Source organism: Ascidiella aspersa, chromosome 2 (genome assembly GCF_963924565.1).
Source record: "Ascidiella aspersa chromosome 2, kaAscAspe10.2, whole genome shotgun sequence".
NCBI classification, from domain to species: Eukaryota; Metazoa; Chordata; class Ascidiacea; order Phlebobranchia; family Ascidiidae; genus Ascidiella; species Ascidiella aspersa.
In genome coordinates this window covers 19,076,512-19,093,946 of record NC_139448.1, presented here as the reverse complement: position 1 = coordinate 19,093,946, position 17,435 = coordinate 19,076,512, and the positions used below count along the sequence as shown (strand labels likewise).

Below are 17,435 nucleotides of genomic sequence, written 5' to 3'. Positions count from 1 at the left end.
TAACGTAAGCCACTCAATTCAGAATATTCTGAATGTATGCGATATCGCAATTAGAGGCAAAAACCTACCCGAAAAAGGTTTTACGACCCGCTGCTCCATATACAGCAAAACACAGCACAAAGAAAATCTTCATCACTTCTGAAATGACTGTAAGCTTGATAGTTAGGAAACAATTTTCCACTTTATATAAGTTTTCTTCATTCAACTATATATCCATGCGAACTTTTTGTGATGTTGACGAAAATAGATCACCAAACAGCTTTACATGTGTGTAATAACGACATGTTGCGAGTGTCCCATCGCGAAATGCAAACAAATTTTATCAGCTTTTCATCGGCCGTAAATACGCAGCTGTTGCTATTCTGTCAGTAGCACAGCATATGTGGATTTAATAATATGAAGGGTACAAAGTTTATACTGTGCACCGTAACATTTTACTTTATAAAAAAGGCCCGAATAAACCAATTCACACTTTTAGTAATTAAATTTAGAATGCTTGTTGTGGCCGTCAGAATGGATACTTTGTTACTCTGTCAAGAATTACATAGCCTATACCAGGGGTGGGCAAATGTGTTCAATGGAAGAGTCATTTGCAGAAAATACAAGCACCAAAGAGCCTCAAAATTTTCTCTATAAAAAAAACGGTAAATAATGCAAGGCCAGCCGCAATAATAACAGAATTGTAATATACCAAAGCGGTAATAATCAACACAGTAATAACGGTAATAGCAAAATCGCGCACAATAGTTATTGATATCGGTCTTTTTTTTTTAACTCCTCGGACTCTATGTCTAGTATTACGTCATAAACGAAATGCTGGCCTAAATAAAGAAAAGAAAAAAGAAATGTTTATAAACGGTACTCTTGGTAACCTTTTCAAGTTTTTTTAAATTTTACGATTCAACTAGAAGAGCCACAAAAAACATGCCGGAGAGCCGCATGCGGCTTGCGAGCCGCAGTTTGCCCACCCCTGGCCTATACTCTTGGGCGTTGAGTCACCCAATGTATTATATATGTATCATAGCAAATTTCAAAAATGTTGTGAGAGATATTAACACCACATCTCTGCGGCTGAAAGAAACCAAATAAAAATTTTACGCGAAGCCCTGAAAACAAAAGGTGTTACACACAATGTAAAGGCCAAATTGCAACATTATAGAATGTAAAGGCCAAAATTGCAACATTATAGAATCGACCAAACGGCAAAAAGTGTCCTAAATACCCCGTAGATAGGCTAACGTGCTGTCACAAAGAAAATACTTCGGAAAAGTAAGAAAACTTTGTTTATCCAAGTTGGCAAAAATTGTTGTTTAATTTGAACAGGGCTGAACGCATATAAGGGGGCGTTACGTAAAAGTACTTTCCACAAAATTTAATAAACTGTTCACATAAAAATAGTAACAAATAGCACTGTAATACTGTATGTAACATTTAACCTTAAATGGCAACTTTCGTACTGCGAACTTGTAGCTTTCCCCCCATTGTTAACTTCCGAAGTAATAATTGGATTTTTTAAGTAAGGTTGTTGATTGTTGTTGCGTACTTGCGTTTCACCGTTTTATACTCGGCAAAATGTTTGTTTATTTAAAGTCTTGGTGCAAAAGTTGAATTTTTCATTGAAATACCATAACCTTGGGAAATAATGTATGTAGGCTATATTAGGAAGTAAGCTGGAGGTGGTCTAGAATACTACAAGAGCGAACATTAATTGGGTTAGGGTGCGGGTTAGCATTTTGGGTTAGGGTCGGTCAAGTATTATTATTAAATAGAAATATAATAACCTACTCACCCAAACACTAACCCAAACCCAAATATTGTGCGTTGCTTTAATAATTGTTAAAACGCTGTATTAGGATTCTAGACCAGTGCTCCGCAACCCGTGTGCCGCGACGTTCCCGGAGGTGTGTTACTTGCGTTTTTAAGGGTATTTTTTTAATAATCAGTCGAATTAAGTACGTAGGCTATATCATATAAAGGCAGGTATTTTAATCTTATGTGACAATCCCCAGGTGTAATTTTATGAATTTTCCATAATGTTTAAAACTTAAATCTTGGCAGCTGTTTCGAAAAATAAATTATGCAAAAAAGTAAAAAGCACCCAGGCCAGGTTTCATTTTTTAAATGCTATTAAAAGCCTGTTCTAACAGCTATTGCAAGGGGGTTGGTAGGCTACCATTTTTAGGACTTTGGCCGGCCTTAGAAATGTTACATTGTTTGTAAAACCGCAAAATCAGAATACAAAGAAATGTAATAGATAAATTTCGGCGCCTTTGGTGCGTTTTATCATAATTCGTTTTTTTTTTCTATTTGCTGCCTCGGATTTTTGTCTATTGTCGTTTGGCACATACTGCGTAGGTTTGCCGCCGAATTGTTTTAGCTCTACTGATGTGCCGCAAGTGAAAAAGGGTTCTAGACCAGCGTCAATAATCTTTTATGTTGAGCTAACGACAAAACTGGATTGCATTATCAAGTCAAACTTTCCGCAAGATGCAGTGCAGTGTTCTATTCATGAAACTATATGTTGAATCGTCAGCCATTTTAATTGCAGTTGCGCAGAAGGGTTTGCACGAGTGTGTTAAAACCTTACCGTAATTATTGTTGTATGTTAACTATATGCCTTAATTTTTTTAGTTGTGCACCTACGTCATTAATTTAGGGGAGCGTTTAAAGAATCTGTTTATCCGAAGGGGGCACTAGTATAAAAAGATTTTGGAAACACTGGTGCATAGCTAACCTTTTCGCTCATTTTGCTCCGTGCTCTAGGAGCGCCAGTCTCGAAACCTTCGCTATTGTAAACATATGCGACTTGATCTGAGTCGGCGGCGCGACCCCTAGTGGCGGAAACCATCCCACTAGTTGCTTTATCCAGGTTTCTTAGAGATGAGTGGGTAAAACTCACAAGCCTTGCTGTTTTTTTGTAACTTACTTGAAGATTATTGAAAGTCATATGACAGAAAAAATGCAAGAAACTGACATGACAATAAATTTTACCTTTTCAGTTACGCTTTACTGAGCACAACATGACCTTACGAAAAAGACCATATCTCCGAATACAGAAAATATTTGAGTAAACAAATGCATCATTTGTTTTAAACAGGCTTCTCAATTTAATAACTATTTTGAGAATTTAAAACCCTGTGTTACATGGCTTGGAGAATTGACATGGAATGACCCTGTTGACCATGTTATAAATCCAAAATGACGGCTTTTCCCAGGTAAGATAAGCTGGAACTTTTTAAAGGTTGATAAAAAATACTTCAAATGATACAAATCAGGTTAGAAACACTTTCTGTAATTTTTTAGATTGGCTCTTTTTTGCCGCCAAATAGGGTTCCTAATAAAAATAAGGTGTAAAAAAAAACGAGTTAGGTTCGGAGGACATGGCCTGGTGTCCAAACCCTGTTCACAACGTTGATTTCCGTCAACAAAGGGGGGTTGTTCTGAGTAAGCTTATTTAAAATTATTCGTTGAAAGAACCAAATACAAATAAAACGGGCCCAAACACACACCAAAGTTTAAACTTAGAAGCTGAACAACTTTATGTTAAGCATACAATGCAACTAACAAATAATGTCATTAATGTGGTAGTAGTTTTTCAAGTTCCCCAGGGCCAGAAGTTTCCGCAACAGGTTGCGAGGACTCCTCCATGGCGATGTAAGGAATATCAGAGGAAATTTGAGAAGGATTGGTAGGCCCCACTCCTTGTTTCCAATCGTCTCGAAACAGAAGATACATTATAATGATGACGTAGAAGGAACAAAGAAGCGCGATCACGTTTAGAAATATGGCGTGCTTGTTGAGATGATATTTATGTTTTCCACTTAAAACAAACAAAATTTTGAATTAGAAATTAAAACTTTAGCCTTTATATTTCTCACCTCTGTTAGATATTGCAATGAGCTAAAAATTAATTACTAAAACTGAATCGTTTATTGACATGTGGTCAACATTATCATAGACATAGGGTGATTAATTTGACCTATAATCCAAAAAATTAGACTTTAAAAAGTCAAAACTTTGAAACATAAAGAATATATTGATTTAAACAACGCATTATTGTACGAAGTTCAGTATTAGTGTCTAGAATAGATGTAAGCGAAGACGGTCTAGGTTGGTGTAAACATTTGGAAATATCAGTTGGTTTTTCGTTAGTTCAAAATATAAAAATCAGCTAATTGCAAATCACTATCGAAAAACACAAAGCAAAAACTGAATAACATATCTGTCCCAATTAAAAGTACACCACTATTTTAATCAAAAAACGGTTACGCTGAAACAAAACACTGCCTGCGAGCAATATGCGGTCCGCGAGGGTAATTCTGCCGTCCCGTGGCATATTGCTTTAATGAAGATAAAATACGGTTAAACTGTTGTCGGATGCAATTCCTAACCAAAATTCGATTAAACTTTGTTTAAAGACAATGTTTGCAGATATACGTACATCAAACCAAGAAGGTCGTCCATGACACCACTCACAACACTGGCAAGAACAAGTGTGAGAATAGCAAAGGACAAGAAGCGGTGAATTGGGTTGTATATATCAGCAATTGTTGCATTTGTTGCTGACCAAAGGAAAACGGAAAGACCAACGAAAAACTGCAACAAGAGTATGTTAGTATAAAATCAGCTGTGTCGTATACAGAGGCGGATCCAGGGTGTCCACGTGGCCATGCCCCCTCACCCCAACTGTATTTTTGCCTATTTTAAATACGATATAAATTCGAATCTTGATTGCGTTTTTAGTAGCATAAATCCAACTACTTTTCCAAACCTAAAACTAACAAAATAAACGAACTGCGTAGTGTTCTTAATACAACTTCTTCATGACGTCACGTTTAAACGAAACTTTGTGACGTCATGTGATGACGTAACTTTGTGACGTGATCTCTGAACAATAAAAAAATCTTGATCCACGCTTGATCGCATATCATACTTTTAAGGAATAATAAATGCTTCGAAATGGCCAAAACGTTGTAATGAACATATATTTCTGTACTATTGCAGTGCGTATGTAGTAACCTCCATACCTGTAAAGAAAACATTGCAAGCGCAAAAATTCCAAACCAACTGTGTACCGTTGTCATATTGTGCATGCTCAACTGGTGATGGAATAGAAATACAGTTACAACACCTAAAAGAAAAAATGTAACAACTCTAGGTAGCATAGATTAAAATTACAATTTATAGAATTTTTTATTTATTTAAACATACAGTTGCATTTTAAACACAGCCAAAATCTAATTCTGAACCCTATTTTCAGATATGGCGCTGCTATAGTTTTTTCTTGACTTACCAAATATTGCAAGGAGAAATGTTATCGCCATGAGAACAGTCTGCGCAATTCTGGTTGTTGTTGGTTGCAACGTGCAAAACACCCGCTCAACAATTGTACCTGAGTATGTAGGTAGAGTATTATGGAAGATATGATGGTGAGCAAGTTAACCTACAATCTTTGAACGTTTTCATGTTTCCTGTTTCACTAATGTGTTGTATATTAGCACATGTAAACAACAGCAACGGGCTGTAACAATTCTTCATCAAAATTATGAAAAATTTTAAACAATCGTAAGTTAGTTTTCGGACAAAAATTGGTGAAAGCGGCGAAATCTGGACGATTCAGGTAGCATTTGCATCATGCAAAGAACTTGTGCGTGAAAATTGTATTTTTATTGTATTTATATTTCTAAAGCTATTCTTAGTGCAATCGAGGTAATCAATACTTTAAAAAGATATAAACCAATCTTTTACAGCGAAGCTCAGTGCGTGTCAACCTTTTTTCGGAATGGTACACCCTATTTACTTTTACTCAAAACTTATTCACCCAAGCCCACGCAATACACTAAATCTGTAGTGATTGAAAAGAGTTATTGTAAAGGCGTACCTTTAAGGGTTTAATCAAAGAAATATAAGTGACCGACGAAGAGCAAGCATGTTCGACATGTTTGGTTATGATTATATTTTTCCGGTTACATCATTAAACAAACCAGTTTACTATCGCTCATCAAGTTCGGATCCAGGGGGTGGCAAGAACGCCTAATTTTTGTTATGTGTTAGACCGGTTTGAAAGTCGCAGTACGTCCTATATGGAACTATTTTAAATGGCCGTTTTGCGAACTTATAAGTTATACTTGCGTTTTGTTTTTTGTCTTTTTGATATGAACATCACTAGGGCCATTTTTATTTTAACCTAAAAAAAAAATTTTTTAACTTTATTTTTAATAAATTTTAACTTTATTTTAACCTAATGAAATTGCTTGTTTCTAGAGGCCACAGTTCTTCCTTGAATTGATGCCAGTTACTCAAAAACATAATATTTTGTCGATTTCAGACCCAAACGTAACATTTTGTTGCAAAGTCAAGGTGTTTTATGGATTATAAAAAGTGCGTCGTTTTTTTTGGCGATACTTTTAGCTTGCTTAGGCATTTTTGTATTACAAAATGTCAGTAGGCTATTCCTAAAATCCAAACTGTTGATCTTCGAAAAGACCGCGTTTATGAAGATAAAGTGTTTTATAAGAATTATTTAAATACGTAACAATAAATAAAAAAATTGGCAATTTGCGATAAAAGTTACTGCTGATCCAAGTGGGAATTGTGACATTTTTCCTGCTTTTATTGCTTAATATGGTTTAGTTGTGTCGCAGTTCCTGATTTACAATGCTTCCACGACGATTTTTACAAAAATTACTCTTTAACAAATTTTGACTTAATTAAAAAATTTCAACTTTATTGACTTTTGCGGGCCCTAAACATTACATAAAAAGTACCCCATAAATTATTTTTGCTATTTTAAAGTAAATAAACGATAAAATATATCGGGCTTTTGGAAAGTAGTCTATTGTTTTTACAGGTTTTTACTGTGACTAAAGGCTAACGCCCTGACTCTTTCCTACTGCAATTTCAGCAAAATTGATCTAGTTAAAAAACATATAAAATGCAGTCTTCAAAATTAAAAATTTTGTTAAATATTTTTTTCGCGCTTTTTGCCAGTCCCATTGTCACTCGATTTTATTTGCGCACAAGTTCGATGGTTGCAGCAAGTTTCTGGAGCTTATATGTCTTTCGGCGTTACTTATTGATGATGCTTTGTGGCGTCACTTAAACATTTCATGCCCGACCTAACGAAAACATTGATTCGCACCCGATCTGTTAGAAACTAGTGCAATTCCAAGCAAAAGGTCTACGACAATTAGGTCATCTAAGGTCAGAAAAGTCTGACTTTTAGACCTTGAGGTCGTGGCAATGCACTAATTGTGCCTTTAGGTAAACTTCCGACATAGATAAATGGAAAATATTCGTTGAAAGTTCACAAAAGATAAGAACAATGTGAGGTAGAATTAATAATACTTGATCTACCTGAACCCAAACGCTAACCCGAATCCTAACCCATATAATGTGCGGTAATTTAATAATTATTTAAACGCTGGGGAAAAAATTATTGGGACCTAAAGCGTTTATGTAATTATTAAATATTTGAGTTTGGGTGCTGGTTAGCGTTTCGGTTTTATAGCTTAGAACTGCACTGATTTCTAACGGATCGAGTGAAAATTCAGTACAGTTTTTTAACTGTTTAAACTCTGCATTTTGAACCAAATATGATCGTAGTTCAATAAGATGCTTACTTTAACGTCGTTTATGTCGAATAGACACAAAATCACGTCAAAACAACAGGCTACAGGTCGAACTGGTGGAACGATAATATAATATAATAGGAATATTACTTCAAAATGGTCAGTGAAGGAGGCCACGTAACGCAACTGATATCAGATAGCTAGTCATCGGCCTATTGAAATGCATTATCTGGTACACCCCTGTACACCCCATCAAGTGGTTCACCCTTTAAAAATTATGGTACACTCTGGGGTGTACGATACACCCAGTTGAAAAGCACTGGCGTAGCTTATACTAATCCACTATAATTTCTGTAAATTGTAAAAGTATTAAATAAAAATTGCTTCGAATTATGTGATTTGCAATATTATATATTTGAATTTGTTTTCCAAATATACACTTTTCATGTGTTCTTCGTAAGATGCTAATAGAAAAGTCAAAATGTCATTTTCTTACCGAAACCGTACAAATAAATCATTGAAATGATCATTACAAGTGGATGAATAGCGAACTCTTTGGTAGATCCATTCCATTTGTAACCACCATCAAGGACACAGTTCCACAGGGATAGAAGCCCAATTGCTGTCAATCCTGTAAACTAATAACAATTGTATATAGGTTAGTAAATTTTGTTTATCCAAAAAGTGCGGTGTTACAAGTATACGCATGATTAGAAGCAGCACAGTCTTTAAACTGATCTTCTTCAAGGTTTGTTTGACAGGCAACAGCTAAAAATGTAGCCCAGCAAAAAAGGCTTTAGGTAAATACTATTTTTAAATCCTCGAATGGATATTGTCCATTAAAGCCTTTAACACTTGTCTGCATGCCAATATTTGGAATACATATAGTTATTTACTAAGATTACAAAAAAAAAATTGCGTCACATTTAGGAATATCTTGTGGCATAGTGGTGTTCCGCGGCACACAGTTCGAAAATTAGCATTAGATAAATGGTATAAAATAACTTAAAAAAAGGCCAGAATTATAATAACCATAATTATTAATAAAGTGACGAAGCGATACTTTTAGAAAATCTATATAGTAATAAAAAACAACTACCTCTTTCTTACCTGGGAAAGGCCAAACAAAATCCAAAAGGTGTTTTTACTGTTACACCAGTGTTCTCTAGCCGCCATGTTTATCTTTAACTGTTATTGCATTAACAGGAAGCTTCTTGCTAGCACCGTAGAGATTCTGATGCCTTCATCGGTATAAGTTACGACCTTTTCCTGTACCTGAGGTTTATGTGTTTCCTAATTTGTATCTGAAGTTGGTTTAAATACACTGTTAGATTTTCTTGCGCAATATTACACCGTGATTCGGAGCGAAATATAAAAAAAAAACTATAAGAACGTACTTAAGATATGCAAACTGAATATGTAAAAAAGAAGATATCTCCTCGCCCTAATATACTTCAGGCTTCAAAAAGAGTCAAAATCCGTCATTTATAAGTTCTAGTTAATAATAGAGAAATATATTTCGCCAATCCGGCATCATCAATCTCTTGATTCGAAACCAATATTTTGCTACGCAATGGAAAGTTTACTTTAAAAGGTAAAAATCTTAAATTACCCAGTATCGGACATCGCATGCATACAAATAGCTTTGAATACATTCTTTATGCTTTATACCAGTGCTGCGAAACCCTTTTCACTATAGCAGTACGATAACAAAGCTAAGAAGCCGTCGGTAAGACCACAATGGAAAAAGTATGACATTTTCCCTTATCTTACAGTTTTGTAGTACGGTCCTCCTAAAACACTATAAAGCGCTTAAAATCTTCGTTTTGTGCCCTCTTACGATAACGGATCAAATGACAATGTTAGATTCTAAATGGCACTCAAAAAAATAAAGCTGACGGATGTACTTGGCAATTTTTTGCTTAATTTTAATCTAAAAAACTAGCCAACATTAATTTCTACAATGAAAAGTATAGACCAGCGGCCCTCAAAGTTTGTTTCATATTCCTCCATTACTAGTCACGCACAGTCCGGTATTTTACCTCTTTTGTTTAGTATACCGTACCACGATGTATCTCGCTGACAAAAAATCAATCCTACTATAAAAGAGTCGACACAACTAAAACAAATTTAAAACTGCAATAAACACATTTGCGCCAAAAGCCAAGACTTTTTTTCCTTCCCAAATCCTCCGTGGACAATTGTTTCCTCCCCAATTTGAAATTCCCTCAATAAGGGAGCAAAGTGGCTCTCTTTGAGAACCACTGGTATAGACAAACCGGTTCCAAAACTGGGGTCCGTACAGCAGTTTCAGGGGGTCCGTAATAAATTTGTCTTTAGGTTAACCGCTAAAATAGAGTTAGACAATGATAATAATAAGGAGAAATCGGACAATAACTTTGCACTGGATTTCAGTGGTATCCAGCAATTAAATATATATATAGGCCTATATATATATATATATATATATCATCTCTTTCCGCTTTGATGTAACGACGGAAAACCATTGTTGTGTGAGTGTGGCGCGGTAATCGCCTGTAGTTAAATAAGGTAAACACTATTTAGAAGTATGACATTCGATATTACTATTTCGAAATATTAATATTTGTATATTTTCTAAAAAAAGCAAATCTTATAAAGTTGTAACAACTGGAATGTGGAATATTTGACTAAAGTTCCTGCCTTGGTGTACATTTTCCGTGTTAATTTTACTCTTGATTAGAAAATACCTTTGAAAAACGCAACTAGGAAAACACCGCGGCACATGGCATATTGCCTCGCGGCACATTGGAATCACTACTTTATATCACTATGTATTAACGAATCATTGAAAAACGTATTCAATTTTATAATAAAGAAGACTGTGTCCGAAGTTTAAGTCGATATAGTAGAATCGAGCACTTATATGCTACTGTCACTTAAAAATTATGTAATAGGTTCGAGCGATGTGCGATGAACAGGCCAATACATATTTGCGATTTCGCTGGTCATTTTATTTCGTGGCAGTTTATTATTATCGTACTAATGTTTGCTTGCGCCTTAACTGCGTGACCAAAGTGTTTGTGGGTGACAATGTCATTCTTGACTGTATTCTTTCTTTACCGTTGTTAGAGACTTGTTCAAAATGGTTCTTAGTATAACCACACCATGCCCCTCTGGCCCTTTCCATAATACGCGGGTTAAATAAAAACCTAACATATACAAGACTCTCTTTTGGCTAAGCACGGTTTGGTCGAAAGCTAAAGCTTGAAAACTACCATAAATATATTTTAACAGTGCCACTCAATTTATACAAAAGTCCTTCAGGCCTACTTGAGCGTTTGTTAAAAGCAAGACAAAGCTAGTACGACATAACTACATAAATTTCTCAAAGTAAAAGTAGCCTACAATAAAAATTAAAAAAAGAGAAAAATACGAATCATTGCCTGATTAATTGAAAATCCACTCTACCCAAATTTTCCACAAACTTATAACGTGTGACATAATGCGGCAAATGCGATTTCTCTGAGAAATAGTAGTACAAAATTAAAACACAGGTTTTATTTGGCTAAGATGTTTCTTAACTGTCCTGGGCGTCTCGGCCACTATAACATACACCATGTAAGTTGTTATTTTATTTCCATTTAAAGCCGCTATCAAATTGCGCAATATACAAAAACGAGCAAAAATGAAATGTTGTGCATCCAGAACTTTCGGCTTATTATGTATGGTTCATATTTTCGCCACCACATTTGGTCTTAAAAATATTAAAGCGCATGAGCTAGTTGGTTTCTTCTTTCATCTTTGGCAATAGTTTATCTGTTTCTTGTGGTGCATTGCTTGCATGTGCGGTTTCCGGCGTTAATGCGGGTTCTTTTTGAGTATCTGCCTCTTTGACCGTAGCATCTTCGGCGGGCAATAGTTTGGTTCCCCGTTTCCAATCGTCTCGATAAGTTATATACATCACCAGTAAGATATAACCCATACACAGGAGACCGACAACATTAAACAGGACAGCGTGTAGCGGCAGTTCACGATATTCGCGGTTGTCCCTGTTTGAGACAATGTAAAACGTTTATTGATTTATTTTAGCCTGAATAAGCTATCCAGCTACAAAAATGATTTTTTCGCAATCATGTTGATTTAAAGACAAAGGATAACAAGTTAAAATCAACCTCATACATTGTACTCTTAGTAACACCCTTTTGATGATTCTTGACTCGAAAACGTACAATGAGTTATTTAAAAACAGATATTCTATGATAGCCGTCTTTGGTTCTTGGTTAAGGCAGTGGTTCTTATAATGGGGCGTAAAGGGCGCGCGTTAAGACCTAAACAACCCTAATTGAAACATTCACACATATGTGTGTTAATAATAGCTGAGATCTAGCCCTTCGAAGCTGCTTTTTGACCAACGACTACGGCTTACGTATAATTAATACATTCATTGAAAAAATGATATGGTACTGTGGATCCCCTTCAATGAGGTTGCTTGTACTAACAAATTGAGCAAGCATTGGCGTATGGTTGTTTCTCGACTCGTTCCCTTCTGAGCCTGCATAGCTGAGTTGGTAGAGCGACGGTCCCGGCTTGACCGGAGGTCGTGAGTTCGAACCTCACTGCAGGCTAGTTGTTTTCTAGTCTGCCCTGCTTGCATCATAGATCAACAGACTCGGTGAGTCTGCGATGGCTTTCGGTGTACCAACCCTAATTGTTTAGAATTTTAATGTTAATTTTTACATTGCTAAACTCGCCGATAGCAAACATAAGCCAACAATATTTTCTAATTCGCAACATTTCGCAAAATTAGTTACACTTTTAGCGTTTACTGCATTGTCTGTGTATTGTTTATATTAATTTAAAAGTCGGGCTGTGTAGAGCAGACTACATCTACACCTTAAAAGTAACATTTAAAGTTTAAAAGTAACATTTATCTTTAGGTGACAATTTACAAGAGGAACGTTAATTTCGACAAATAATGTCATGAGGGCGAGCCAAAAAGTTAACGAACCTCTGGTTTACTTTAAAAATATAACTTACTTATTTCAAACAAACAATCATAAAGCGCAGTACGAAATATCATCAACCAGTATTTTAACAATCATCAATCAATCATTGAAAAAAATGTGAACCGTGTGTACCATAGTAACGTAAAGGTACTGAAAGACACTCTTAAAAAATAAGTAAATGTACAATGTAATATCTTACAAGCCCATGTGTGAAGTAGTAAAGCTCGTGGAGAGATACGTTCTCAACGACACGTTAACAATGTATTCTCGATTAATGACGCAAGTCGTTAGTAGGCCTTATGGATCGGGGGTAAAATAAAACGCATTTTGATACAAAGATACTTACATGCACATTAAAAGGTCTTCAACAACACCGCTCATGATACTTGCCAATGTCAAGGCCAAAATTGCCAAAGAAGTGTATCTGTGTATCGGCATGTACATGTTCAAGTATTTTCCTTTTAAACCTGGCCACATCAAAACGCCAAATCCGACGAAAAACTAAAAGCAACATGTTAATAGAATTGAATTTTCACCATAATAAAAAGTGTAATAAAAACACAGTCTACGTATCTTCCGTATGAAATCTAGATTGTTAGAAAAAATAAATCTGTAAATGGCTTAATACAGTATATAGTTACCAAACTTGTTTTAGTTTGCGGTTCACTACGAAAATCATTAATTACAACATAGAAGTACCGTACCATACATTGATGATAGCAATAAACACACGACGGGTCACTGGTGCGATTCAATCTAATTAACACCCGGTTCACTTGCTTAACCGTTTTAAAAGTCAACTAGTAAGCCTACTAATATATGAAGATATTGTAGAATTTCTAACCGTGGTATATTCGACCGAGTGTTTTTCCTTCAAACCTTTAGTCGGGGCATAAAGCCATTGGCCGGTTTTGCGAAAGCGGTTCGTGCGAACCGTTTAAATACCACTGTTACGTGTTCACTAAAGTCCCGCTGTTACGTGACCAATACCTAATAGTCGTACCCACCACAATAGATATAAAAATATCATTCAATATCCACAGGCTTGCCTATTTAACATTAGAATATTTTCAAATACTAGTTAACGAAAAAGGTACAACACAATTTTATCCCCCAAACTCTTACAACAATCCGCAGGGACAGATTAAGGAAAGCAACCTGTGATTGGAAATTTTTGCACAATGTGCGAAAAAAGTGCCCGTGCGCAAACATTTTCGCACAGGGGCCTACAGTACAGTCTCCCCTCCATTTTTTATTTCTATGAATAAAACAATTTCACAGAGTTTTCTGATCATCTTTTATTTAACTGGATTTAGGTTTAAAACTGCTTCAAAGGCAGTCGGCATTTTATAAAATAATAACGATAAATAATTGTAGGTTAATGTACTACATCTTAGTAAAGTACCAAATCAAAATACACTTTGTTGCCTAAAAATATTTATAAAACTTATCAACTGTCTCAAAAATAAAGATTTGCCTCCTTATTCTGGGTGAAGCATTGTTATATAAAATGTTACGTTTTATAACATTAACGAGATAAACGTACATGACTTTGATTTAGGACAGGATTTTTATAAATAATTAATCAATATCAATAAAGCGGTTAATTGTAGACTTGTTATCCACTTTTGATAGTGTGTTTGTCTGTAGCACTTTTATAGAACAACGTTACCTGCAATCCAAAAGCAACAACGTTAATCATTCCGCACCAACTGTGCATGGTATACATGTTTCCGTAGTTCATGTACGCATGATAGTTGAATACCGTGTAGACTCCTAAAAGCAAAACATAATTACTTTCCGGAGCAGTGGTCCTCAACCTTGGTTAGCATCTGAGCCAAATTTAAATAGCCATTTTTAAAGGAAGACGCCAACAGTTTAAGCAGTTCTCATAGCAACAAATCACGACAAAGGAGGCATTGCGCTATTTTATACATTTTATTTTCGAAATAATTCCCGTCCCATTTATTCTAATACGTTCTATTTTCTTGCTGAAGAGGATGGCCTTTTTTTGAAAGTTGTTTTAAACTCACGTGTGTTATGCACGCAACTAAACTGCATTTCGACTGCACATGAAACCACAGCTAGAAGTAGAGCTCAGTGTTAGGAACCGAAGTTTCTTAGTTCAGAACCCACATTGATTTGTTGTGGTGTCACAGAAGGCGTTATGCAAGTCATCAGCAGTCTATGGGCCCTTAAGCCGTATTTAGTGGGCCGCAAGCTTTTTGTTAATAATATAGTTTTATAACGTAGTTGTTGGCCGCGTGATAGCCGTACGTTCATCGCACTGCATTAAAAATATTGTTTATTTTGGCTCAGTTACACAAACGGTGTCTTCCGCCCACCCAAAGCGGAATTATGGTGTCGATTGATTGACGCTCCGATCAAACAATCAATCACCACAGGGCTCTAGGCCATGCCCCCATAAACTATACTTTTAGCCAAGTCTAATTATGGAAATACTCTATTCTTTTGTCCTTCGCACGAACTTTCACACATTTAACTTAAATCTATTCTTAAGGTACCGGTATTCTGTAGTTTTGTTTTTTTCTCGCAGTATAGGCCTATGCAGTCTATCGTGTTTTAAACACATTAATTTATTTCCTTTAGCTTTATTCTATTGTGTCGTGTGACTTACAAACTCTACAGTCCAATTTATGTTAAATTGGACAATAAATGTCGTTATTTCGAGCAATATTCAAATGTATTTTATGTGCAGTATGCCTTTTGATTAGTGTTTTTCCAATTTGAAACAAATAACGCATTTTTTCGCGATTGGAATAGAATAGATTTTAGCTGCAATATTTCCGTACGAGTTCGTTCGATAACAACAGGTGTTTTTAGTCTTATGACGTCATTTTAAAGCTAAACCCCAATCCAAACAAAAATCCTGGATATTCACATGTTCTTGTAGTGGTTTTTACGTAGTGGGCCTTAAATAGCTCTAGAAAACAATACTTTGGGCAGTGAAAAAAAAGGTTAGCCCTATGATGCAAAGCCTAGATGTATTGCAGGAAACACCCAGTAAGACTAAACAAGCAACAATACCTAAAGCAAAACAATCTATTACCATAGTTGTAAAGCCAACGACATAATTAAGCCAAATATGCAGTAATATCCACGACAACCGTAGGAATAAGACATAAGTCTGCCGAAATAATCCCTAAATAGACAAAATAACGCCTGAAACTGTAGTGTAGGGAGAATGTATGAGATAGGGGGCAATCCGTCTAGAATCGGCCGTTTTGGTATCGACGTTTAGGCGCCCTAGTTTGATGGCGCCGTTAGGGCGTCGCTGTTTTGGTACCGGATTTTTTGGCTTTGTTAAGTGGGCATGGTTGGGGTTAGAAAATGGATTAGGGTTGAAACTATTGGGGGAGCTGGTGATATGCAGCCTACTAAGGGCTGGGGTTTTGGTTTAAGTAAAAGGATGTATTTAGGCCTTATTTTGGCCACTTAGGTATTGTTCCGATGGGTATATTTGGTGCTGTGACGGGTATATTGGTGCTGTTTTCTTCCGAATTGTGTTTTCTTCCTACGTTACCGCTTTTGTTATTTCGGTTTTATGGCTGGAGTCCCCCAATAGTAAAGTAAATAGTAATGCTACGAATAGCTTAACATCTTCGGTCACTGCGAGGTACCCGCCTAAGTAACAATTGTTCTTGTAAAACAAGACGTCTTCGTAAACCGCTAGAAATTTTATCGTCGGCGTAATCGTAATGTGTTGTATAGGAGGGCAAGATTCTTCTGTCGAAAAACATATTGGGCCGATATTTCTTTGTAATTTAAATTTGTGGCCCATTATAAGCTATTATTGAAATTTTAATTTCGCAGTAAACTAACATACAAGGGAATCATACTCTATAGGTAAACTCATTTTTTTTTCTCACCAAACTGACAGGTCTTTGAAATAAGGAAAGTGCATGCCTTATTCCATGGGTGGCCAACCCTTCTAGGACGCATTGTATGACCAAGTATAAGGATTTAAAATAAAAACGTACGGTACCTTAAAATTTATGTATCTTACCGAATATTGACAGCAGGACAACCAAAGCCATAATGACAAGGTGAATTACTTTAACCTGTGACCTGTTGAAGCATTCTAACACTCGGTATACCATGGCACCTAATAAAACAAAACAGGTAGGCTAAGTATTAAAGGCCTAATCGAGAACAAGGCGCAGTGGCAGTAATAAAAACATCCAGTTAATTAGATAGCATAGAAAAAAACAATGATCTTTTTCTTTTTATAAAGTAGAAAATAAATAAAATTGTGATTAAAGCTATTAGTAATTAAGCTATTTAAGGTTGTTTTTCAAGTAATGGATATCTGCTAAAAAACATTTAAATACGAAATTGTCGTTGTACTAATTTCGGTGCCAAATATGCCATGAGGGTTTTGTGACAAACTCATTAAAATGATTTTGTAGCAAGCAATTCCTGACGTACAATCCCCCATATATTTGTATATGGTATATATTTAATCTTACCGTTGCCGTTGAGATAAACCATACCAAGGATCATTACCAAAGGATGGATTGCAAACTGCTGATTTCTGTGTCCCCATTGGTAACCTTTGTTGTACACACAATTCCACAATACCAATATAAATATAGCCAAAAGTCCAAACAACTGGAAACATAAAGACTTATGATGTAAGACATAACCTTTCGCCAGCTACTCTGACATTATGCAATTGCTATGCAAGTGCAACCTACCTGAGCAACTCCAAATACTCCCCAAAAAGTCTTGCGACTGTTGCAACAATTTTCGCGAGCAGGCATTGTGTATTTTCGCTTGCTATTTGATAGAACAACAAGTAATAATATCATATGGGAAGCATAGCATGTACGATTAATTAGAACTTTTGAGAAAA

General features: G+C 35.8%; 2 protein-coding genes across 2 annotated transcripts; both read right to left on the bottom strand.

Moving 5' to 3' along the window:
- Window positions 1-3,576: 3,576 nt before the first annotated feature.
- LOC146164206 (transmembrane ascorbate-dependent reductase CYB561-like) lies at window positions 3,577-8,747 on the bottom strand. The gene is made up of 6 exons (XM_083380689.1): window positions 8,682-8,747; window positions 8,068-8,209; window positions 5,294-5,392; window positions 5,028-5,131; window positions 4,442-4,596; window positions 3,577-3,820 (listed from the first exon to the last, which is right to left on the bottom strand). Exons 1-6 carry the CDS (start codon window positions 8,745-8,747, stop codon window positions 3,577-3,579), a joined length of 810 nt encoding a protein of 269 aa, XP_083236815.1.
- A 2,584-nt stretch (window positions 8,748-11,331) lies between these two features.
- On the bottom strand, window positions 11,332-17,344 carry LOC146164205 (transmembrane ascorbate-dependent reductase CYB561-like). Its single transcript, XM_083380688.1, has 6 exons — window positions 17,278-17,344; window positions 17,050-17,191; window positions 16,587-16,685; window positions 14,232-14,335; window positions 12,906-13,060; window positions 11,332-11,602 (listed from the first exon to the last, which is right to left on the bottom strand). Exons 1-6 carry the CDS (start codon window positions 17,341-17,343, stop codon window positions 11,332-11,334), a joined length of 837 nt encoding a protein of 278 aa, XP_083236814.1. The 5' UTR covers window position 17,344.
- Between the last annotated feature and the right edge of the window lie 91 nt (window positions 17,345-17,435).